This window comes from Dermacentor andersoni, chromosome 4 (assembly GCF_023375885.2).
Source record: "Dermacentor andersoni chromosome 4, qqDerAnde1_hic_scaffold, whole genome shotgun sequence".
Classification (NCBI taxonomy): Eukaryota; Metazoa; Arthropoda; class Arachnida; order Ixodida; family Ixodidae; genus Dermacentor; species Dermacentor andersoni.
This window is the reverse complement of record NC_092817.1, coordinates 215,681,028-215,707,613: the sequence shown is the minus strand read 5'-3', so window position 1 is coordinate 215,707,613 and position 26,586 is coordinate 215,681,028. Positions and strand designations below refer to the sequence as shown.

At 46.1% G+C, this 26,586-nt stretch overlaps 1 protein-coding gene across 2 annotated transcripts in view; it reads left to right on the top strand.

Moving 5' to 3' along the window:
• Positions 1-26,586, top strand: part of ric8a (ric8 guanine nucleotide exchange factor A) — a 326,541-nt gene that overhangs the window by 11,521 nt on the left and 288,434 nt on the right. For both annotated transcript variants that reach the window (XM_055074787.2, XM_050185303.3), the window contains exon 3: positions 17,000-17,216. In XM_055074787.2, coding sequence (XP_054930762.2) covers positions 17,000-17,216 — 217 coding nt within the window. The remainder of the gene's footprint in view (positions 1-16,999; positions 17,217-26,586) is intronic.

Here is a 26,586-nt window from a genome sequence, read left to right as displayed (position 1 = left end):
TCGTGATCCTCCATTGCGTTGGCCAATGCTTTTCCTCTCTTGGACTGAAACTTATAGCCCCACGTTGTGTGAGGGGCGTTAAAGTCGCCGAGGATCAGGAGCAGCCTGGTCCCCGCCAACCCTTTCGCCTGGCTCACGATGCGGTCAAATTCCTACTGCTGTTGTGACGGCCGGCAGTACGCGCTCATTACAAATAAATTGCCCGAGCTGCCAATTTCTCTTGCATGAATTTCGACCAGCGTGTGCTCGCACCCACCCTGCGCCGTGACATGTTGAGTTGCCGCCACGTTGCTGTGGACGAGCACCGCCGTCCCGTTCTCCGTGGGGTCCGTGTAAGTGACGTACCCCGGGAGTCTTGGTTTCCCGTTTGTTTCTTGTAGAGCAATTATATCGGGCTTGTTTTCTTGCCCGTCAATGTGTAATAATAGTTCCGCTTTGTTGCGAATCCCGGCGCAGTTCCATTGGTAAATTACGGTGGTATCCCCCCCGGTTTTCTTCTTGTGCTTCTTACTTGGCTTCTGCATCATCCTTTCCAGGCGTCTCGAGTCGATTGCGCCTTTTCGCGAACGCACCTTTGATTTTTTTGGACCGCTCCTTTTTCAGGGACGCGAAGTGGTTCCTCAGCGAAGTTGAGGCTACTTTTGGCGCTAGGCGCTTGTGCTTTACCAATCGCGTGTGAGGCTGACTCTCGACAGCCTCGATTCGGGTGTCCATTTTGCCTAGCCTTTCATTAATTTGGGAAATTGCAGCCAAAATGGCCGTCAGCTCTCCTTCTCACGGGATCTGTGTCGTTGCCGTGGTCGAGGTCACTGCGGTCGCCGCTTCCTCTCCGCTCGCGGGGCACATTTCGGCGTCCATCGCCTCTTGATTACTTGATGCACGTTGCGTAACCACAGCCTCTCCCGCCGCCCGCCCTGGGCAGGGCGAGGGGGGGTCCCTCCGTGGCAATATGCGCAAGCCTGCGGCGTTGTTTGCCGCCGTACTGTTGTTTTGGGGTCTTGCATTTGCTGAGCTGCCATTATTCGCCAGTGTTTCGATCTTATTCATAAGCGCCCGTATTTGGGCGTTCTGCTCCTGGATCTGAGCGTTTTGGCGCTCTATGATCCTCTTAAGTTCTGTCACTTCGCTACTGTCCTTTTGCGGATTCGCTTGTGAGTTAAGGGGTTGGGAGGGGGTGAGCGGTGGGAATTCGGTGTTGTTGGTTCGAGCGACGGGAGACCTGTTGGTCCAGCCCACCTTTTTCTCGGCGTCCGGTTGACTCACTCCGGGAGCTTGAACTGGCCCCAGATCTCAAACTGGTCCGGGAGCGCGAGCGGCGGTTGCCGCCCCCGGATGGTGTCTTCGATCGGGAGCGACTCCGGCAGCCGTTTCCGCCGCCACTGTTGTTGCTGCTGCAGCCTGGCGTGTGTGACCGGCCCCGTTGTTTGGAGGCGCTACGGCGGGGTTCGCCTGCAGGACCTTTCTTGTCTCGGTTTCTTCTCCCGGCGTCTTCTTCCTCTGCTCGGCGCCGTTCCCAGCGTCGCCGGCGGACGACGTAGGGCATCTTGAAGCGGGCTTTGCAGGCCTTGTCCGCGGTTAGGTGTTTGCCTCCGCACAGGCCTCACTTCGGGACATCTGTGGTCTTCGGCGGGGTTGGAGATTCTGCACCCTTGGCAGATCGTGTTCGAAGGATCCGGGCACACGTCCATTCTGTGGCCCACTCTTCCGCACGCATAGTATACGTCAATTTGTTTTCTGTGCAACGTGCACTCCGTGAGCAGGTTACCGTACCTCACGTAATTGGGTACTTTGTGCCCTTCGAAAGCAATGATGACTGATCGGGTTTTACCGATTCGGTTTGCCTGTAGGGCCGTTGGGTTATGCTTGTGCAAAACATTGTCCTGAATTTCCTGGGCCGCATCTTCGAGCGGGATGCCCCTCATGACGCCCTTCACCGTGCCGTGGGGGGCCGCTTCGTAGGTACTTATTTCGTGCGCCGTGCCGCGTATGTTGATCCTTCCTACTGCAGCGTATCGGTCAGCGTGCTCTCTCTTGGAGGTGCTCACCACTATGATATTTTGCTGTAGGTTGGGGCACACGACGTGTTCACTTGCTTCGTTGGCGGGGATCTTTGCCTCCGCCGCAATTGCACGACTTAGTTGGGAGAGGCCTTTGCCCTGCAGTGGGCGTAACCAGGCTGATGATGATGAGGGTCACTGGGTATGTGCCAGTGGGTATATGCCACTCTTCAATAAGCCTCTTTGATGCCAGATGCCAACTTGAGTTACTGGGTGTGTGCCACTAGGCATGTTCGGCTCTTCTGTAAACTTCTTTGATGCCAACTAGGGTCACTGGGTATGTGCCAATGGGTATGTGCCACTCTTCAGTAAGCCTCTTTGATGCCAGATGCCAACTTGAGTTACTGGGTGTGAGTCACTAGGCATGTTCGGCTCTTCAGGGAACTTCTTTGATGCCGACTAGGGTCACTGGGTATGTGCTGCTCTTCAATGAACCTTTTTGACGCCAACTAAGGTCACTGCGTATGTGCCACTCTTCAGTAAGCCTCTTTGATGCCAGATGCCAACTTGAGTTACAGGGTATGAGCCACTAGGCATGTTCGGCTCTTCAGTGAGCTTTGATGCCAACTAGGGTCACTGAGTATGTGCCAATGGGTATGTGCCACTCTTCAGTAAGCCTCTTTGATGCCAGATGCCAACTTGAGTTATTGGGTCTGAGCCACTAGGCATGTTCGGCTCTTCAGGGCACTTCTTTGATGCCGACTAGGGTCACTGGGTATGTGCCGCTCTTCAATGAACTGTTCCGATGTTAACTTGGGTCTAAGTTTGCATTAACACAGCAACTTGCTGAGTTGGCGACTGAACACATTCCTAGAAGTGGGCAGCATAATCCGGACGAAGGACAAAAGCGCTTGTATCGTCCACTTTCGTCCTTTGTCCAGGTTGCACTGCCCACCCCTAAGAGTATGTCTAGGTTTGAGCTACTGGGTAATGCTGCTCCTTAATGAACCTCTTTGATGCCAACTTCTGTCACTAGGTATGCCAACTTGGCCACTCGTAGCATTTCAAAAGGATTCTCATTTCAAACATGCCTTGCTCGGAAACATCTTGAACTTGCTAAGGCTCAGAACACACAGTTCAGAGTGCGCCATGATACACTAGAATAAATACCCTTCCCCTACCGGGAACAGGGGTGCATGTGAAGGTTGCCCAACCCTAGGGGAGTGGCTGGTTCATGCTTTTGAGCGTTTGAGACACATTAAAGAGACATGGTTGTTCGTGAATGAGGAACGGTTGATTGTTGAGGTTGGAGAATGTTTGGTGGAGTTCTGTCATACTTTCCCAAAGTGTTGACCTTTGACAGTTCCGCCACACCTGGCGCTGTCGTGCTTTGGCGATGGCAGCACGAATCTTTGGATTAGCCCGGCGTTGTCGTTGTGCTTTGACTTCAGCTTGCTGAAGCTCTAGATTCGCACGGCGAGCACAAGCATGTTCACGGGCCCATTTCCGCTGCCATTTCTTCAACACAGCCTGCTCTTCAGCAGAATGAACCAAATGCAGCCTTCCCATCTGACTGGCGGGAAACAGCGGGCACAGGGCGAGCAAACTCGCGATCACACCCTTTTCCTCCTCCGGAGAGAGCTGAGTCTACTTCTTCATGCATATAAAACCCTGCTTTAAAGGACGCGTATGATGGACCGACAGTGGCAGAATTGGTTAACTTGGTGGTCTCGGTCGGTGGTTCGAATACGCAGTCCGACAAGCAATTTTTTGACAATTTTTATTTTCGCGCAGCTTGGGTTTTTTCATATGGCAACACCAACCCTGATGCCGACACGAGTGAGGCAATACAAGCTTCGCTCGACAAACTGTAAATCATCATCAGCCTATTTTATGTCCGCTGCAGGATGAAGTCCCCTCCCTGCGTTCTCCAATGTACCCCTGTCCTGCGCCAACCAATTCCAACTAGCACCCGCGAATTTCCTAATTTCATCGCACGACCTAGTCATCTGCCGTCCTCTACTGCGCTACCCATTCTGTTACTCTAATGGTCCAACAGTTATCTAACCTGCACATTACATGACCTGCCCAGTTCCAATATTTCTCTTAATGTCAATTACAATATCGGCTATACCCGTTTGCTCTCTGATCCAAGCCGCTCTCTTTCTGTCTCTCAAGGTTATGCCTAAACGAAAAGAAAGGGGGTCATCCGAGGGGCCCGATTTTTATTAGTCATATCATAAGAAGCCAACAAACACTGACACCAAGAACAACATAGGGGAAATTACTTGTGCTTAATAAATGAAATAAAGAAACGGTAAATTAATGAAAAATGAAAGTGGATGAAAACACAACTTGCCGCTGGTGGCAACGATCCCACAACCTTCGCATTTCGCGTATGATGCTCTACCAATTGAGCTACCGCGGCGCCATTTCACCATCCATTTTCTTGGGTATTTATGTTTTCTAGCGGAATCCTGGGAGTGTTAGCCAGCGCCACCACTCGCAGACCTTGGCGGCAGATGTGGAACATCCTTTCTGCAGCAGGCGTCACAAAACGTGATCTTTTTGGGTGAAGGCAACTGGTCAATAAACCCGCACATGCTACCTGAAGGCGACAGCCGCAGAGTTCGTCTACGGAGAACCACTCCATCTCCCAGGCGAACTTCTTACTGCACCGCCGTCCACCACTGCAACGTCAGATCCCACCGATTCCATCGCCCAGCTCTGACGCACCATCGCTGCCCTCCGCCCGTCACCTGCAGCATGTCGCTGTTAGACTGCCCCTTTCATCTTCAAGGATCTGGCAATGTGCACGCACACTTTTCGCTGTGACGACACTGTCCGCAGGCCTTTCCAGCCACTTTACAGCGAACCCTACCCAGTCCTCTGTCGCGCCGACAAAACCTTTACCGTGCGCGTTAACGGGAACAACGTCCGCATCTCTATCGACCGGCTGAAGCTGGCCTACATTGATTCCGCCGAACCAGGAAATACCAGTGCACCCACAGGTGCCCATCCAAAACCCCCGACATCGCAGCCTACTTCTGTCACTACACGCTATGGACGTTGGGTACACTGCACAGATTTTTACAAGCCCTGAGGGCTCTCCACTCTGCGGAGATGGGTGATGTGGTGACACACTCTGCATATATTTCCGCACAGCCTCCGCCTTGTTATCATCCGGCCCAGCGTAACACGGCTACATGCTGGCCTGCGTTACCGATAAAACACAGCGCCACCACTGCGTCACCCGAGGCATGCATCACCGACGGTGGCTATAAAAACAGGCTGCCCAGCTGGGACGAGTTGCCTTTTTCCTTCTGCTACCGAGACGAGCGTAGTGTTGGTATGCTCGTCCGCTGCCATCATTAATCGAATAACCAATTGTTCCGTTTTTATGTTGGGATGTGTCCTTCAGCAGACACAACATCCCACAGCATCAGTGTTGCCTCTCGGTTAACCGAGAGGCCCAATATTTATTAGTCATCTCATAAGAAGCCAACAAACACTGACACCAAGGACAACATGGGTGAAATTACTTGCGCTTAATAAATGAAATAAGGAAATGATAAACTAATGGAACAGCGCCGCAGTAGCTCAATTGGCAGAGCATCGCACGTGATATGCGAAGGTTGTGGGATCATTCCCCACCTGCTGCAAGTTGTTTTTTCATCCACTTTCATTTTCCATTAATTTATCGTTTCTTTATTTCATTTATTAAGCACAAGTAATTTCCCCTATGTTGTCCTTGGTGTCAGTGTTTGTTGGCTTCTCATGATAAGGCTATGCCTAGCATTCTTCATTCCATCGCTCTTTGTGCGGTCCTTAACTTGTTCTCAAGTTTCTTTGTCAGCCGCCAAGTTTCTGCCCCATATGTCAGCACCGGTAACATGCACCGATTGTACACCTTCCATATTAATGATAATGGTAAGGTTCCAGTCAGGAGCTGACAATGTCTGCCATACACAATCCAACCCATTTTTGTTCTATGAATTTCGTGTGATGAGTTGACTTAGGTAAACGTACTCCTTTGCAGACTCTAGAGGCTGACTGGCGATCCTGAACTCTTGTTCCCTTGCCTGGTCATTCGTCATTATCTTTGTCTTCTGCATATTAATCCTACTCTTATTGATATGGGTGGCATATTAATACAATATTAATATATGGCATTTAATACCCCACTCTTACACTGTCTCTTTTGAGGTCCTCAATACTTTGTTGTAACTCGTCTGCAGTGTTGCTGAATAGAACAATGTCATCGGCAAACTGAAGGTTTCTGAGGTATTCGCCGTCGATCCTTACTCCTCAACCTTCCCAGTTTAATAGCTTGAATACTTCTACCACGCATGCAGTGAATAGCATTGGAGAAATTGTGTGTGACACCTTTCTTTATAGGTATCTTTCTACTTTGCTTGTGTACAATTAAGGTGGGTGTAGAATCTCGTCAGATATTTTCCAGGATATTTACGTAAGCGGTCTGTACTACTTGATTACGTAATGCCTCTATGACTGTTGGTATCTCTACTGAATCAAATGCCTTTTCGTAATCTATGAAAGCCATATATAGAGGCTTGTACTCTGCGGATTTATCGATTACCTGATTGATGACATGGATGTGATCCACTGTAGAGTATCCCTTCCTGAAATCTGCCTGTTCCCTTGGTTGACTAAAGTCCAGTGTTGCCCCTATTCTATTGGAGATTATTTTGGTGATTATTTTATATAATACTGGGAGTAAGCTAATGGGCCTATATTTTTTCAATTCTTTAACGTCTCCCTTTTTGTGAATTAGTATAATGTTTGCATTCTTCCAGTTTTCTGGGACCCTTGAAGTTGATAGACACTTTGTATAGAGAGCCACCAGTTTTCCAAGCATTATGTCTTCTCCACCTTTGATTAAATCGACGGTTATTCCATCCTCTCCTGCCGCTTTTCCTCGTTTCATGTCTTGCAAGGCCCTTGTGACCTCATCGCTAGTTATGGGAGGAGTTTCTCTATCCTGTTCATTACTGCCTCGAATGGAAGTATCGTGGCTGCTCTGGGTACTGTACAAGTCACTATAGAATTCTTCCGCTGCTTTTACTATACATTCAAGATTGTTGATGATATTACCCTGTTTATCTGTCAGTGCATACATCTTGGTTTGTCCTATGACAAGCTCCGCAAATTATATCTTATCTCTTGAGTTGGACATTTTCATTCTGTGTCGTTTCCTTATATAAGGTCCTTTGTTACTTGGGAGAGCTTTTCTACTGGTTGCCTTGGTGCCTTGCTTCCCACTTCAATTGCTGCCTCTGAAGCCAGCCTAGTTACTGCTCCATTCATTACCTCTATGTCATCTTCATCTCTCTGTTCTAAGGCTGCATATTTGTTTGCAAGCACCAGCATGAATTTATCTGCTTTTACCCTTACTGCCTCTAGGTTGACCTGTTTCTTCTTGACCAATTTTACTCTTTCGTTCTTCAAATTTAGGTGAATCCTAGCCCTCACTAACCTATGATCACTGCACTTTACCCTACCCATCACTTCTACATCCTGCACTGCGCTGGGATATGCAGAAAATATGAAATCAATTTCATTTCTTGCTTCACCATTAGGCCTTTTCCAGGTCCACTTTCTGTTTTTATGCTTCTTGAAAAAGGTGTCCATTATTTGAAGCTTATTCCTTTCTGTGAATTCTACCAGCATCTCTCCTCTAGCATTCCTAGAATCGACACGGTAGTTGGCAATTGCTTGTTCGCCAGCCTGCTTTTTCACACTTTTGCATTGAAGTCGCCCATTACTACAGTATACTGTGTTTGCACTTTTCTCATCACTAATTCGACATCTTCATAAAACTTATCTACTTTGCCATAATTGTGACTGGATGTTGGACTGGATGTTGGCTTGTACTACCTTTAATCTATACCTCTTACTAACTTTGATTATGACTACTGCTACCCTCTCATTATTTTATTTTGAAAGATTGGATGCGCTTTGTAGACAATCACAAGAAAGAAGACAGGACAGGCACCTGTCCTGTCTTCTTCCTTGTGATCGTCTGCAAAGCGCATCCAATCTTTCCAAATACAATGAACCAACTTGCCCAACAACACATTCTGCTAAAGCTCTCATTATTGCTGTAGAATTCGTCAATGTCCTTATGGATTAGGAATCCTACCCTGTATTGGTTCTTATCTGGGTGACCTCTATAGCAGAGGACATAGCCGTTATTCAGCAGTGATAAGCCTTACCAGTTCTTCTAATCTTGCTAAGGCCAATGATATTGCAAACAATGTCTGGTAGTTCTTCAAAGAGTCCTGCTAAGCTAGCCTCACTCGACAGAGTTGGGCAATTAAAGGTTGCCAGGGTCAGTTTCCATTGGTGGCCTGTCCGGGTCCAGAGATTCTTAGCACCCTCTGCTGCGGTACAGGTCTGACTGCTGCCTTGGTTAGATGCTCTGCAGCTGCTGGGGACTGAGGGCCATTGGGTAATTGAGTCATTTAGGAGGGAATGGCCGTATACTGCGCCAGAGAAGCCAATTCCTGTTCTGGTGAGGGAGAGTTTTTGTTGAAGCTCAGTGGGCCTTCCTAATTTAGCTGTACCTAGATTAGTATAGCCCCCACTCGCTCTCGGCATCTTTTTCCGGTGTCAGGCATCACTCCATGCCTGCAAATGTTGTGCACTGGATGAGTTCGAAGTCCGGCTCACCATCGGTAGATGTTTAAAAAAAATAAGATTTGCACTTTCGACTATTGCAACCAAGCATTCGACATAGCTCAATGAGATAATCCTGCAGGCGGCGAGGCTACCTTATCACCGAAAAGGACAGCCTAGAGGGCCCTACATGCCTAAGAGATACATTGACTTAACTGCCCTCTGCGGGTTTCTGATGTGATGATCGTTCTGACGATTGTTCTGATGTGATGAAAATCTGTGTTAACTTTACAACTGGTGGTGTCGCTACTTGCTTTTTTCTTATTCTTTGCATGAATACTGTAAAACCTTCTCGTCACTTTTCTCTGTTCCTTTGGTGCGGAAATGTTGCATCATCAAAGAAAGCCCATTTAGGCAGCGCACCTCGTAAGTTGTTGCGGTTAAATTCTTTAACATTGTAGTGGTATGAAGTCTGCAGTGCTAACATCTATTCACTTACTAGGTTCCCCGAATACATTTACAAGATCTGTATAAGCGAGCTTTTATGTATGTAGTCTTAGAAAGAGAGAATCGAGGCATGTGCAGATGTTAGGAATCGGTCTGCATTCTATCTTCTAGTGTGTTCATTAGAAAGTATGTGCAAGGTATGTCAATAGTGTATTGCAAAGCCCTTTTCATAAAGCTTTTATGCCTAAGGGATCTGTTGATTTATCCACCCTCTGCGGATATTGCTGATCTTCATAGGTTGCACAATATAGTGTCAATTCTCTGTGGTCCTAACATTGTGTTTCTCGAATCTCACACATGCATGCGGCCTTGAATGCGCCTAGGTACATAATATATTTTCGGTGAATTTGAACAGCGCTTAAAACTTGTGTGAAAATAGTAAGAAAGGGAAAAAGTTTTCAGCGCTTACCGAGAAGCCCCAAGCCACGTTTCGTCTGCTCGTTGTTGTGTTTGCCTGTCTCTTGCCATCCGAAACTTGCGCTTCCGGGTGAAAATTAAGAGTTGCGAGAAGCCCCGAAACCGCAAAACAATTTCCAAATTTGATCATGCCCACCAGGAGGTTGTTCAGAAAAAAAAAATTGCTATCTCGTAAAAAGCACAATTACTGTATATACACTAATGTAAGTCCACTTGAATGTAAGTCCTCCCCCCCCCCATATCGCATGGGACAGGGAAAAAAAAAAGCATACCCGAGGGCACATTCCATAACAAAAATTTATTAGTAGCTGGCATGGTCACTGGACTACTCGTCTTCACTTATGCCATTGTCCTCACTAGTGCTGTCATCGCTGCCACGGTCCCAGAGCGCATCGCCATCCAGCGAAATTGCACATTTGGCAAAGAACCGCACCATGACATTTTGTGGAACAGCAGCCCACGCCGAATGCACCCAACCAGTGTCACGCAGCCATCAGGGAGGCTCTTGTGACAGGCTTGGTTGGCGTAAGTTCATGGTCTTCTGCCGCCAGCCACTCGTTGCACTCACGGCGGAGCACATGCTTAAAAGGCGAAGATCCGGGCTTGTTTTGTCCAGGTTCCTACATGTTTTCCGGAGTGTCCTACACAATTTGCATCACACATGCAATCACGCTTTGGTGACAACAGACAGCAGACAGAACCATCGGTAACATTTGAGAAACTTCTGATACATGCGGGTCTGTCCCGCGCTGAGTGATAACACTTGTTAGATGGTGAAAAGTGGTAACCCGAAAAAATATGAACAAGTGTACATGTCAATAGCAATGAAGAATAAACTTGTGCACACTTCAGCATTTCTTGATGAGATACAATCTGGACCGGCTTATGAAGACACTTTTAAGCTGACAATCAGCTTTTTTCACCAACTGCATCAGTAGCAATGGAATCCATTGGTAGGAAGTTGGTTTTTGGCACATGCGGGATTATTGTGGGGGGTGCTCTTATAAAAATAAGTAACAAACACATTTTTCAGAACATTGGAACTTAAACTACTGGAACATTAGATTGGATTAAATGAATGTGTGTCCTTTTAGTACCGTTATTAGTGCTCCAAAATTTATGGGGATTAGAATGCAGTAGCAAAGGAAGAGTTTCATCAAAAAATCCCTTCTTGGCTTTTGAAAGCATAGTACAGAATTCTTGGTTAAATTTTTGATAGCAAGACCAGTGATCTGTTCAGGCAGTTAATTTTTTGCATTGAAGTATCAGCTTCTTTTTGTTGCGCATGTGCTTTAATGTGTTACTAAAACATGAAGAGCAAGTACTCGGATGAAATTTTTTTATTAGGTACAAAATGATGAATTAGAGACAAGAGTTTGCTTTTATAAAGCAGCCAGTTGTCCTCAGCCGATCGCTGCTCAAAACCGGCAAAGAACAGATCATCAAAGGCCTGCAATTCACTATCCATTCCAGTAATGTCTGCTTTACCTAAGGTCTTGGGTGAAAAACTAGGGTCTTGGGTGACCCTAGCGTTATCTTGTTTGAAACCTTTGCCCATAGAGTGAAATGAATTATAAAGTGTGTCGCTAATTCCCGGTGAATGAGTTAAGCAGGAAGATAGGTCTGGTGTAGTGTTAACTATTAGGTCTAGTATATTAGCGGAAGTGGGAGTTATGCAAGTAGGAAAGTGAATGAGCTGACCTAAGTTGAAGTCCTGACAAAAGTTTAAAAATTCTTTGCTTTCAGCTGGCTTGTGTTTTTAAGGAAACTGAGTCTCTTTCCCACCTGATATCAGGAAAATTGAAATCGCCAAGTATGAAGAGGGGCGATCTTGAGTAACTGACTAACAGCTGATTGACAACATTGTGCAGTTTGTTATAGAAGTACAGTGATGCAGTTGGGGGGCCGATAACAGACACAGAAAATTATTTTGCGAGAATCTATGAGCATACGTGCACACATGCTCAAATGAGGATACAATTGAAATGACATGAGAAGCAAGAGTATCGGCAACCGCCAGCAGAACACCACCAGACTAGTAATCAAAATCACATCAGTAAAATTTGTAGCACTTTATTTTGTAAACACGGATACCCTGAGAGAGTTGTGTCGGCCCAGATGACAGGGTAGTTGCCGAGGACATGGCAGTGGACAAACCGCAGAGCCCCTTGTCAGTGCTGTCATCAATGCCACGCTTGCTAGTCGCGACTAGCATGGTCAATGAACGCATCGTGGCTGTGTTCTGTGGGAGATGTCGGTAGGACCGGGTGTAGGGTCCGCGCTTAGCAATGGTCGACGAACGGGTTGCAGCTGTGTTCTCCTGGAGATGTCGGTAGGGCCGGGTGTAGGATCACTGCTCAGCAGCAGTTGGCAGGCCCAGATTGTGCGGCAGGCCCAAGTTCTCGCCTGTCTGGCCAGTCAGCTCCATCCACTAGGCACAGCTCAACCATAGACTGTCATCCACGGACGTCCCCAGAACAGCCCAGTTCCTTGGCACAGGGCTGCCTCCTGGCTCTGCCTAGGGACACTATGCCACTGCATCACGAACCGGCACTGCTTCCTTGTCGCCAGCCTTCCGAGCCTCGCAGCGCACGCTCTCTTCCTCCCTGGCCTCGCACTTTTTTTTCCCTCTTCTCTCTTTTTAGTTTTCCACCACCCGTATTTTTTTTTTTTTTCGGGCTGTTTTCCTTCTTGTGTTTTGTTGCAGTTGTTAAACACATCTTGCAACACATGTACGACATTGCGCGCATATCACACATATTCCCCGAGTGGCATTTTCCTTGTTAGGGTAGATAGAAGTCCTGATTGTTGCATGAGGCACTTAATCATTATTAAGGGGGGAAGTGGGTCTTAAAAATTTTTTTTCTTATTTTCGGGTGAATCTTTAGTAAACTCCACTGTCTGGGGTAATTTTTCGTGCTGATTTCAGATCTGTAATCAGATTTTTGATAGCTGTAGCAGTTCAAAAAATATTGAGGTCTGAAGTCAAATTAATTTCAAACTCGTTACGGGGCTTTTTGATGATTCCGTCTTGCTAAACCAAAAACTAAATGCATGACACCATTGCTAAAGACCTACTGTAGGGGGTGATGCTATTTTTATTCATTTGGAAGCATTTTGTGGACAAGAAAACAATCTTGCATTTATTATGAAAATTTTTTTCTAATTAGCAGCGATTACTATACCTGAATGTAATTTTCATGATGGTGCAAGAGTAATAAAAATAGCATCACCCCCCAGATCATTTCAATACGAATAAAATGATACTACCCTTGTCATTTTTGGCCAAAAACAACCCAGAAAAAAGACCCGTAAGGCGGAGTACAGTGTGCAAAAACATCGAACTGAAATAAACGCATTTGAAGTTTCAAACAAATGTAGCTTTTGCTGAAGTGAATCTACAGCAATACAAATGGCACCATTTTGAAGCTCTATGTTTTGTAAGAATGGCCATACTAAATGTGTGACTGCACACTCTCAAAATAATAGCACACTGGCCACTGAACTAGCACAAGAAACTCTATTAGGCACCATGCTCTACAAAGAGCATAGTGTCTGGGTTTCAAACCGAAGTGCAGAACTCTGTGTGGGCATGAATATAGTTCCAGTGTTGTACATGCAGGCTGCCTGATTGATAGCAATCAGTGAGGCATTTTTTTTTTCATTTGGTAGAATTGACCATGTTACTGAATGAAGGCTCTGAGTGTAAGTAGCCTTCCAAGTCATCTTCACCTGACAGTGGCTGTGGAACTTAGGATCAGAGAGCCAGTGATAGATATGCAGCTGCTAGATGCTTTCCAGAATTTTACTTTTGTATGATGCCTCGATCACTTCTGCAGCCAGGTGTGTGCCAGCCCAAGGGGCCTAGTGAACAGAGCTCATGATGAGGTTCTCTTTATGAAGGGGTGGTATGATTGATATTGTTGCGAGCTATCGTGACAATATGATAATAGAGTGAACGCGCAATGTGCTTGGTTGCGAGTCCGAAGTGCCGATGTGCGAAATGCATAGCTACAGATACAAGGAGCCGACGCGCGATGTGCTTAGTCGCGCAGTTCAAGGTGCCGACGCGCGAAATGCCTAGTCGCGGGCTCGAGGAGTCGACCCTCGATGCGCTTATTCGTGCAGTCCGAGGTGCCGCCGCGCGAAATGCCTAGTCGCGGGCTCGAGGAGTCGACACTCGACGCGCTCATTCGCGCAGTCCTACGTGCCGACGCGCGAAATTCCTAGTCGCGGGCTCGAGGAGTCGACACTCGATGCGCTTGTTCGCGCAGTCGGAGGCGCCGATGCACAAAATGATTAGGTGACGGTCCGAGAAGTCCGCGCGCGATATGCATGATCGCCCAGTCGGAGACTCCCTATGCGCGAAATGTTTCGCCGCGTTTCCGAGGATTGCGTGCGCGATACGAATTTGTCACGAATTCGAAACACCGAGTGCTGAAAGGCTTAGCCGCATGTCCGAGGATTCCGCGCGTGGATCTTGGTCGCGAAGTCCGCGTCGCCGATGCTCGGAATGCTTAGCCGCGAGTCTGAAACGTCCACAAGCGTAGGGATCGGCCACGCTACTGCGATGTCCGCGTAGCGCCCGTTTTGACACGTCGAGATTACGGCGGGTGGAGACATCAAACTCGCGAGGTGCAAAGAGCCGAGCAGACGACGCGAGCGCCGGACCAATGGCGAACCGCGCTGGAGTCACGTGGCGGGCGCGGCCAATCGCAGGCTCCGGCACGACCTTCAATCGTTTGCTTTTTGTGCGCTTGTTTCTGTATGGAGGAGATCGCTGAGCGGCAGATTTGAAGACGGAGAAATGCGCTTTCCGACGAGACCAAGATGGCGGCGCTCGGTCGTGCCGTTCCGGAGATATTGTGGCGTGAAAAACGCTGTTCTTTCTTGATTTCCGCGAGATTTTTCGCCACCTTGGCTAATAAAACGAATTTTTTAGAGCACTTCTAGGTGGTTTACAGTGATGATATTTGGGTATTAGATAGAAAAAGGGTTATAGAAACTTAAAATGTTATTTTCAAAAAATCGATTTTTTTTGCCATTTTTCGCGATGTAAAACCCGCGTCCCCCCTTAAATGTAGAGATTCACTAATGATCATGGTTTATTAATACAGAAGTCAAACCTTGCTTGCACCGCTGTAAATATTCATAAATTGTTGCACAAATGTTGATTAAGGTTTAAGTTTACCTATGAAGTGCCTAAATAAAGGGAAATACAATTTCTTGACTCTGCGGTTACTGGTGGACCGCATATACTTTATATATAATTAGGTTGGTTAAGCCTCTTTAAAATTATAGGTCTGGCCACTCGAACATTGTAAAAAACGACCATCCTGTTGGGGGCTCTCCAACCTGTGATGGCACAAAGGAATGACCACACAGTAGTGGAAACAATCCAAGGGTCATTTATTGCACCTTTTATATTGCAACACCAGCTGGCTGCATTACAGCTAATGGAACATGCCAATGGTCGCTGATGAATCAAGGAAGTCCGACTCACCACAACAGGATATCATGCGAGTATGTTTGCCCCATGCTGGATAGCAATGCCTAATCGTTTTGTGCGCACAGTCACATGAACAGTCGTGTATGACCTTTTATACAGCAATGCCAGCTAGCCGTATTACAACTAATGGAACATGCCAATGGGCACTGACGAATTGAAGAAGTCCAACTCACCACAACAGGATATCGTGTGAGGATGTTTGCCCCATGCTGGACGGCAATGGCTAATTGTTTGTGTGTACAGTCACACAAACAGTGGTGCATGACCTTTTATACAGCAATGCCAGGTAGCCGCATTACAACTAATGGAACATGCCCATGGGCACTGACGAATCGAGGAAGTCTGACTCACCACGACAGGATATCGTGCGAGTATGTTTGCCCCATGCTGCACAGCAATGCCTAATCATTAGTGTGTGCAGTCATGCAAACAGAAGCGCATTTGGACTATCGTGTTCGTCTATTCCGGTGCCCCATTTCAAAACCTTTCATGGGATGGTCCCGTGAAGCGTGCCAACGGGTGCGTGAGATGTCTGCGCATGCTGCCGACCCTAAGCTCAAGAAAAGGAAGGTTGCTCCCTTTGGGGCCAAGTATCCATGTTGTCAAGTGGTGCCAACATTGAAACACCAGTGCCATCTCTTGTGCGACTGTGTAACTATTCACTGCCGACAGTGGACATGCAACGCGAGAAAGGATTCCAGGAGATGCAAGTGCCATGTGGAGAAAACATCAGGGGGCACAAGAGAGTTGAGCATTCCCACACTGTCATGTCTTAAAAGTGGTGTTTACATCATGGTGACACAAGATGTCTCAAGCCTTGTTTGAAGGAACACATCAATTCTCTGAACAAAGGTTAGTACTCACACTTGGCTAAACATTGTCGATTTTGATTGTCAAGTTATCTTTCACGACACATTAGTTTTGTTCACTCACAAAAGTCAACAAATGTGAAATAACAGACGCGTTTCATGTCAAGCATGCCGAGAGGTGTGTTGGCCAGCCATCACTGGCACTCTTCAAGAAAGAATTCATATTTTTAACACCTGGCTTGCTTTTATCATGTTATGTTTATTACCTCAACTCTGAAAATGTTGAAATGTATTTGTAGCTTGTTGTTGCCTTGTTATTCTTTTATGGCTGCCCTATTTATTTGTGTTTTCCTTGAAATAAAAAAAGAGTTGCAAGCCAGTGTTTATGTGCGTGTGTTCCTTTGTTTTGTGGTCTCTTCAATTGTGTGTGCTAATTTCTATAATAAAATTAATCTATTTGGTTCTTACAATATAAAGCAAATTTTTTTCCAATATGCCAAAATCTTGTGACATGGTTTGGTTGGCCTCTTGAAAACATGTTGGTTGAATCTTTGGATACCTCTAATTAGCCTTATATTGTGAGGTGCATTAGAAAGAAGCCATGCTGGGGGTACTGTGCTTTTATTTATTTACATGGCAGTGGTTTCTGCCACGCAAATGCGCCAAAATGTCTGAATTGTACCTCTGTGTGGAGAAAATATTTGTGGACATAGTGGAACTCGCTGAGCAGTTCAACATTTTGGTTTCCTTCTTTTTTTCAGTGGTACTGAGGATGAAGGAAATGGAATTTTAAGCCGATAATTCATTTGCATTTGGAGCTGACATGCATGTAAATGGTGATGCAGCCCCCTTGGGTTGGTCGTGGCTCTAGAGATAAACCGATTAGAGATGTCCAGTAGCACAGGGATGCTTTAGTTTACTTGACAGTGCCAGAACTAGAGCATTTTATAGAAACTGACACTTTTTGTTGGGCACAGTTGACGGAAGGTAATATACTGAATGGACAGTCCGTAGCCGATTCCTTTTTACATGTTAAAGCACTGCATCGTAGTGTTCACTGTAAGAACGTTGTGAGTTCCTTTACTGTCAGACCATGTCATGTGACACAGAGGCTGTTGCAGCGTCTGGTGTCATGGATGATCGAGGTGGTGTCATCTGGAAAAGCCAAGGAGTCATGCCAGGTGCGGTGCCTGGAAACACTGCGGCTTCTGAGTCGAGACCGGTGCCACCTGGAGGAGGTGTTCTCGGCTGATGTGCTAGCCAGCTTGGCACGTGTGGCCCAACTCACAGGGCGACCCAGTGAGGAGCTTGGCCAGGTTGAACACCTACGTGCACCAGGTGCTTAACTGCAACTTTAAAACCACGGTGTCAAACCAATTCTGAATTATAGGTGGAGCTTAGCTCAAGCCAGCACTATTTGAATGGTACCTGAACCAAACCTTAAGAGAAAAAATTAACTGTTGCGTGACACAGCTTGGCAAAAAATTTCGCGTTCTTCAAAATAATTTCTTCACTCGTTCGTTATTTTCATACTTGATCTTCCAAGCCTCCTCATTCGTGCGTGTTGCGTAATGCTGGTTCCCTATAGTCAGGTTAGCTTCAATACAGAAATGTTAAGCAGTGAAGCATACGCAAAAGTAATGCAGCGAAGCAGAACAAGCATAGCATAGAGAAAGAAATTATTCAAGAGAGGACGCTCGGGCAAAAACTGGAAACAAGAAATATGTCACGCTAGTATTAACGCTGATCATTTGCTGCCACGAGCATCGAAACAAAAAAAGAGAATGTGAAAGAAGGAGAACAGAAATTGCTTCATTTTTAAAAATTATTTCACGGCATAAGTTAAAATATCCGCGTATAAATTAAACTTTGCAGCGAATCGCCGAATGGCACTCCCATAAAGCCCAGTGGCTGTGTTGACTGCCTCTAAAAAAGCCTCTAACCCGACAGCTAGAATAGAACTGGCAGAACTTTCCGAGTTAATCAACAAGTGTAAGACAGCTGACATGGCGGAGTATAATATGGATAGAATTGAACATGCACTCAGAAACTGAGGAAGCCTAAAAGCAGTGAAGAAGAAACTAGGAATTGGCTAGAATCAGATCTATGCGTTAAGAAGCAAAGCCGGCAGTATCATTACTAATATGGATGAGATAGTTCAAGTGGCTGAGGAGTTCTATAGAGATTTATACAGTACCAGTGGTACCCACGATGATAATGGAAAGAGAATAGCCTAGAGGAATTTGAAATCCCACAAATAACGCCAAAAGAAGTAAAGAAACCCTAGGGAGCTATGCAGCTGGGGAGGATCAGGTAACAGCAGATTTGTTGAAGGATGGTGGGCAGATTGTTTTAGAAAAAGTGGCCGCCCTGTATTCGCATGCCTTATGACCTCGAGCTTACCGGAATCTTGGAAGAATGTTAACATTATCCTAATCCATAAGAAAGGGGACGCCAAGGACTTCTAAAATTATAGACTGATCAGCTTACTGTCCCTTGCCTACAAAGTATTTGCTAAGGTAATCGCAAATAGAATCAGGAACACCTTAGACTTCTGTCAACCAAAGGACCAGGCAGGATTCCGTAAAGGCTACTCAACGATAGACCATATTCACGCCATCAATCAGGTGAAAGAGCAATGTGCAGAATATAACCAACCCTTATATATAGCTTTCATTGATTACGAGAAAGCGTTTGATTCAGTCGAAACCTCAGCAGTCATGGAGGCATTACAGAATCAGGGTGTAGACGAGCCGTATGTAAAAATACTGAAAGATAGCTATAGCGGCTCCACAGCCACCGTAGTCCTCCATAAAGAAGGCAACAAAATCGCAATAAAGAAAGGCGTCAGGCAGAGAGATACGATCTCTCAAATGGTATTCACAGCGTCTTTACAGGAGGTATTCAGATACCTGGATAGGGAAGAATTGGGGATAAGAGGTAATGGAGAATACCTTAGTGACTTGTGATTCGCTGATGATATTGCCTTGCTTAGTAACTCAGGGGACCAATTGCAATGCATGCTCACTGACCTGGAGAGGCAAAGCAGGTGGGTGGGTCTGAAAATTAATCTGCAGAAAACTAAAGTAATGTTTAACAGTCTCTGAAGAGAACCGCAGTTTGCGATAGGTAACGAGGCACTGGAAGTGGTAAGGGAATACATCTACTTAGGGCAGGTAGTGACCGTGGATCCGGATCATTAGACTGAAATAATCAGAAGAATAAGAATGGGCTGGGGTGTGTTTGGCAGGCATTCTTAGTTCATGAACAGCAGGTTGCCATTATCCCTCAAGAGAAAATTTTATAAAAGCTATGTCTCACCAGTACTCGCGTACGGGGCAGAAACGTGGAGGCTTACGAAAAGGGTTCTACTTAAATTGAGGACCACGCAACAAACTATGGAAAGAAGAATGATAGGTGTAACGTTAAGGGATAAGAAAAAAGCAGATTGGGTGAGGGAACAAACGCGTTGTGTTGTGCACTGGCTGAGAGTATGTCGGGACAATTGAGGTTGACACACCAGCTGTAGAAAGAGTTGTTGAAAGTTCGGGCCCCATACCAATGCAATTGATAAAAATAGCTCATATCCCCTTCAGTCACAGCGTCCACAATTATGGATGCGACCTACTTTTGCCACTTCCGTGCAATGGTGGCAAGGAATAAATCACAAACATTAAGCTTAGGGCAAATAGAACATTCTGCTAATTCGCTTCTGAGTGATATGTGTCATTACTGAGTACTGCTTTGGTGGAGGCACTATACCGTGTTTTACATGATGCTTGACATGGGGCATGTCGTTAGCAACCTTGAAGTATATGTTTTTCTTTTCTTAAAATGCTTGAGGCCAACGAATAACCTGTGCAAGTAATTCAAGCGGGGGATTTAATCCCTTTTATGAAGAAACGTAGCATGACTGACTTTACAATATTCAAATATTTAGTTACTCTAATTATAGTGATTCATCATAAAATGCTCAGTCATTCTACCACCTTGATTTGCTTTCAGTGGAGTCTCAAGCACCACGTATGTTTCACACATGTATTGACAGTTGATCATAATTCGTGACTCAAGGGGATATTCGAAAACATTTGCTTCTGTATGCATCTCTTTCGTATGCATATTTGAGAATGTTCGACTTGATTTGCGATGACAGGGTGTCTACCTACCGGGAAAACCGGGAATGCTCAGGAATTTTGAGTAGTCTGGAAAAACTCAGGGAATTTGTGCCTCTATCAGGGAAAATTAGCTGTAATATTATTGAAAGGCCTGAAAGTTGCGGTAATGCTGGCTCAAGTACAGACAGGAATTGTAATGAATCGTCTTTGACGCCCTGTCGTCGGCTGGACGAGTTGCCAGTATACAGTCAATGACCGACTTCTCGGATTCCCGATAACTTGGACGGCTTCACGGCACCGCCACCACGTATTCCATAGAGTCAATGTATCAGAACATCTGAAATTTTCGGACGCAAGAACTCTTCGCCGTCTGATTTTCCGGACGTTTTGCCGTGACCGCAGATCCGAAACAGTATTAATCAAAGCCACCACCGCTGCCATTTCATAACCTCACTGCCTCGAACCGGCGCTCTCGCACACAGATCCGCTGGTATCCGTAGCCACTACTGCAGCAACGTTAGGCCTAACTGCTTTCACGTTCGATATGAAGCTTCTTGCCGTTGGGTGCCGTGTTTTTTATTGAAAGAACTCTCTGCTGTCAGCAATGGCACAGACTCTTTGTGGTCCTCACGATTGGCTTAGAAGCTTGGAAAGCACGGTGCGTTGCATAATGCCGATTCCCGAAAGTCAGCTTTGCCTCGATGCAGGAATGTTACTTGGTGAAGCATATGCAAAAGTATTGCAGTGAAGCATAACAAGCGTGGGAAGGGCCTATTGCCACGGGACACAGTATGTATTCCTTTATTATACACGCGTGCACGCGGTATTTCCTGTCACAGTACGAGCATCGATATGCCTATTACGTGTACCTACAGGCCTCCAGAACGTTTTCGAATGTGCCTGTGGTGGTTTGAGCCCCTAAGGGGAGTAAATGTCATGCATTTATTTTTTCCCACTCGTCGATTTTTCAGACGTTCTCGCGGCCCCTAGGGAGTTTGAAAAATCGGACGTGGAATGTGCAACTGACCAAGAAGATGCTTCAAATTGTCCGTGGGGCGAACGAGTGGCAGAAGGAGGACAACAACAGAAAGGACCTACGCATTGAGGAATGAACGGGAGAAGAAGCGTGCTGCCGCCATTTTGAAGGAGCTTGAGCTCAAAAAAACAAAGTGTTGGCTGATGCCGAGAAGCAAGTGTCCGTCATCCAAACCAAAATAAACTCTTTAAAGCAGCGAAACACAGCACTATGGTGTCGTGCCCGAGCTGCGAGTATGTCAGGACAGTTGAGGTTGACTTACGGGCTGTTGAGAGAGAATCTCAATTGTGACAAAGTTCGGGCTTCATACCACTTAGTAACTCAGGGAATCAGTTTCTGGATTTCTCTCAGTTGATAGAAATAGTTCATATTCGAAAATATTTGCTTCTGTATGCATCTCTTTTTCATTCGTATTTGAGAATGTCCAACTCCATCCGCAATTTTTTTCAAAGAAATTTTATCTGCTGTGCATTTTTAACCCCTCCCTTCCATTCTTTTTTTGAATAACATGAACACTACTCCTTAGTATTCAAATTGAATTAAATCGTTTTTTAATAAGCTTATTCAAGTGACAGCACCGGGCAATATGGTTTCAGGCTGTCTTGACATAAACAGTTTATTTATTTATTTATTTACACATACTGCCAGCCCTTACACAGGGCTATAGCAGGAGAGGAATACGAATAATTATAAATCACATATTTAAAAAGGACAATAAATTAAAATTAATAACACCACGAGGTAACATCATAAACCACTGAAGATAACAAAGACACAAAGTAAAGCACATTACTTACAAACTAGAATAATTTCATTGTGTTTTGCGTAGAAATCAATTGATGAGGATGAAACGGCTTCTTCCGACAGGGAGTTCCATTCTTTGATAGCTCTTGGAAAAAAGCTATACTTGAAACAATTGGTATGAATAATGGGGACGAATAAACATTGAATGACGATGTCTAGTAGTTTCACCAGAAAGAATTTAAAAAAAGTCTGTATACCTAATATGGACATGATGAATTATTAGGTAAATATATTTAAGTCTTTCATATTTAAATCTAGCCTGTAATGTCGGTAGGTCTGCCTGTACAGAAAGTTGAGAAGGGGAGTCTGTCCACCGATATTTATTGAATATGAATCTGACTGCCAGACGCTGTTTTCGTTCGACTTTTGATATATTTATAGCAGTGTAAGAGTCCCAGACAACCTTAGCATATTCAATTATAGGTCTAATTAATGTTTTATAAGCTAGAAGTTTTGTTTCTTGAGTTGCGAATGGTAAATTATGCCTCAGACACCAGATAGACTTGTTGGCCTTGGCACACACATAATCTATATGGTGGTTCCAGCGAAGATCACTTGTGAAAATCATGCCAAGATACTTATGCTGATCAACTCTTATAAGTTTATGATTATTAATAAAATAAGAGTAGTTTAAGAAATTTAATTTGCTAGAGACTGTCATAACTACAGTTTTTAACGCGTTTAGCACCATTTGCCATTCATCGCACCATTTCTTTATCTTCTGTAAATTTGCTTGTAGTTTAGCCTGGTCTCCTACTGTATCAATTCTATTGTATATAATGCAGTCATCTACAAAGAGCCTGATGGAAACGTCTATTTAATTCGGGAGGTCATTTATAAAAAAGAGGAATAAAAGGGGGCCCAAACCCTGCCTTGGGGAACTCCCGACTTAACACATGAAATCTGAGACCTTGTACCACTAATTTCGACATATTGCTCGCGAGAAAGAAAATAGGATGAGAACCATTGTGTAATAGCAGCATTTTTGAAGATACCATCAATTTTTCCTAGTAGTTTATGGTGAGACACTTTATCGAATGCCTTCGCAAAGTCCATGAAGATCATATCCATTTGTCCCCGAGAGTTAATAGTTTCTTAAAGATCATGGGCTAATTCGATGAGCTGAGATGTTGTGGATAGGCCTTGACGAAAGCCATGTTGGTGGATAGATAACAAGGTATATTCATTAATATAATTTAACAGGTGTTTCGCGATGATATGTTCAAGCATCTTTGAACAGGTACTAGTAATTGATATAGGGCGATAATTTGCTAAATTGTCAGCACCGCCGCTTTTGAGGACAGGAATCACTTTAGCTTGCTTCCACACCTTTGGTAAAAAACCGCTATGAAGTGAAAACCGAAAAATTAAAGCAAGATATTTAGAATTCCATTCGGTGTATCGATAAAGAAACTCGTTAGGGATGCCATCGGGTCCAGGGTTTTTCTTTATGTTCAAACGAAGCAAAAGGTTGAGCACACCTTGTTCAGAAATTTCAACGTCAGCAATAGGTGGCCTGTCAGATGGAGTTTCAATACTCGGCATAATCCCGTTATCTTCTGTGAACACAGATGCAAAATAATCATTGAAACTCTCGGAAGGATGCTCATTAAATTGTGTCGTTGAGCGCGCATTCGATGATGGATTAATATACAGTCGCCGACCGTTTATTCGGACCTCACGGGGATTGCCGAAATGTCCGAATAAAAAGGTGTCCGAAAAAGCAGATAAAGAAAAAAAAATTAAATCCTTTATTTCCACGCACTTATTCGGGCTCGGCATTAGGCTTGGAAGAAATCGTGAATGCGCCGTTGCACGCTGTATCGTTTACGCCCAATCAGATAAGCCTGAATCTCTGAGAGGGTCGTACGGTCACTGCTTGTGCACGCTCCGCATGCAACGGCAGCGTAGCACATGGTGCGTCATCTTCCGACTCAGTCATCGTCCGGCGGTGCAGCAGAAACCTGACGAATGATCTCGCCGTCGTCGAGTTCTGCGCATGTCAGTACAGCAGTGTCAGCACCTGTGAAACTGTCAAATTAGACGGTGTCCGGAATCGCAATGCAACCACTGCGCAGGTCTCGGCAGAACATTTTCCACGTCAGTAGGGAGCATATCGGAAGGCGACAAATCTTGGGCCTCCCAGCACCCGCTTGTTAGCATTAGCCAACGCAGTCTGCGCGTGCACTGTCGGCGCCATTAGACACTTGACACGATGTTTCCGTACGCCGCGTTGGATCACCGAAACCTCGACACAGCACACAAAGCAAACACTACCGTGCCGACACCAGTCGCACAAACGAAAACATGGCCTGCTCGCAGCGTCGTGCGCGAAGAAACAAATCAGCTGCTGGATTGTCTTGACATGGCTTACTAAGCTGAAACGGAACTGCTGTAGAGCCACTCAATCGAACCCGGCAGAAACGAGGATGATGAGCGGGGATTTCCAGTAGCGCCACTTCGTGGGGCAGCAAGGAGGCTCCATTCAAAACAAAAATGGCGTTCAGCAAGTCGAACCATTTGGTCAAACCATGCACCGTGTGCATGGTGCTCTCGATCGAGTTGGCTTAAGGAGTGTCCGAAAAATCAGACGAGAGGTTGCAAGGTGGCCGAACTTTCGGCAGTTGTTATACATTATGGTCTATGGGGAGAATGGCGGTGCCGCGAAGCTGACCGAATAATCGGGCATGTCCGAATTTTTGGAGTCCGGAAAATCGGTCGGCGACTGTATCTCCAAAATTTACCCGGTGCTTCTTTTAGAAATTTTGGGATTGTGATGCCAAAGAACCTTTGTTTGGATTCTTTCACAAGTATCTTAAGATTCCTTCCAAGACCTTGAATGGTGGAACGAGTCTGAGTGCCAGGATTCTTTTTGTAATTCTTACGTTTTCGTTTTATTAGCCTCTTTAAGTGTATTATTTCTCTAGTTATCCAACGGCTTCTATTTCTAGTTTTCTTTATACGCTTAGGTATATACAGTTTTATAGAAGACATGACCAAATTAGAAAAGTAATCGCAGAGACAATCCGGACCCTGATTATGCATAGTGACGCGAAATAAGTTTGCACGTGTTGACACGGGATCCTTAAGGCGAGAACGACGAAGTTTGTGGTTGCGCGTGGGCTCTCCGAGAACCAGCCATCGCTAAAGGCAGACGTTTTTTGCCAATCTGTATTTTGCCAAACTGTATTAGTTGTAATAGCTGGGTGACATTTCTGGTAGATGTGCAGGGTACGGTCGATGTTAAGATCTCCGGAGCATACCCCAGCCCTAAGCCCGGCGAGTAGTTCAGCCGAGCTTACCCCTGTGCACGTACGTGCCAGCCGACGTCTCCGGGGACTCCAGCCACAGCACGGTCTGCTACCCGAACGAACTAGAATGACGAACCAACCACCTCCTGCCACTCCTGCAGCATCGCACATTGTCTTTAATCACATCCGGACGCCGAATCTGTTCCACGGAAGTGCTTCAGAGGACGCCGACGACTGGCTTGACCATTTTGACCGGGTTGCCAACCTCAGCGACTGGAACCATGAGCGTAAGCTACGCTACGTGTACTTCGCTCTTGAGGATTCCGCGAAAAACATGGTTTGAGAACCACGAGGCGACACTGACGTCATGGGAAGAATTTCGTAGGCAGTTCCTCAATGCCTCCGCCAGGGCAGACGGGAAGGAGAGGGTGGAGTTAGCGTTGTAGGCAAGAATTCAAGGCCCGAATGAGCGAGTGACGGCGTACCAGAAGTAGAAGGTGCGCCATCTCATGCGTGGCGTCAAAGAGGAAATCTTTGTTGGCCTCATTCGAAATCCGCCGCCGACACTTGCAAAGTTCCATGACGAAACCACTACTATGGAAAAGGCCCTTCAACTGCGGGCCAGGCAAAACAACCGTGACGCTGTGATTTCAAGGGAGCTCTTTGCCGTTACCCTCGGTAACGACGTTGGCGCCTTGCGAGAACTCATCAGGGCTGTCGTCAAGGAGGAACTGCAGAAGATGCAGACGACCACTGCCCGTGTGGGACAACTTTCCATTGCAGAAATGGTGCGTGCCGAGGTCCGACAGGCCGTCCATGTTCCTGGACAGTACGAGGCACCACAGCAGGGAGCACACGCCGAAATGAGTTATGCTGAAGCAGTACGCCGTCCGCCACCCTCAAGTGCGTGCAGCATGGTACACCCCACTCAACAAATGGACGTAAGCTTCAGGCCGCCTCGCAGCCCACCGCACATCGCTGAGGCAAGGACTAGGAAGAGCGACGTCTGGCGCACCACAGACTACAAGCCCCTTTGTTTTCATTGTGGCGAAGCTGGACACATCTGCAGAATGTGTCCTTATCGTCATGTGGGGCTCCGTGGATTCTTGCCGAATGCACCTCGTCCACGACCTGGTGAGCGGCCGCCGGAAATAGAGAGTTTCGGCGCAAATCGTCGCAATGTTGATCAGCGATGGCAGGAGCCCCGTTCGTCGTCCCCTGCTCGTCGCAGGTCACAATCACCAAGCCAAGCCTTTACTTGCGGCGCTCTGAGATGCCGCTCGCCTAGCCCGGCGGGTCGGGAAAACTGAGTTCAGCAACCTCCGGAAGTGAGGCCGCTGACGACTACCGTACGCAATATCCTCCACTACGACGACAACGACGAAAACAGAACGACGTAGACGTGCAGACGGAGTCGAACACCTTATGAGAGGTAGTAACGTCGAACATTCCCGAAGAAATAATGGCGTTAATCGACACTGGAGCGGACACCTCAGTTATGA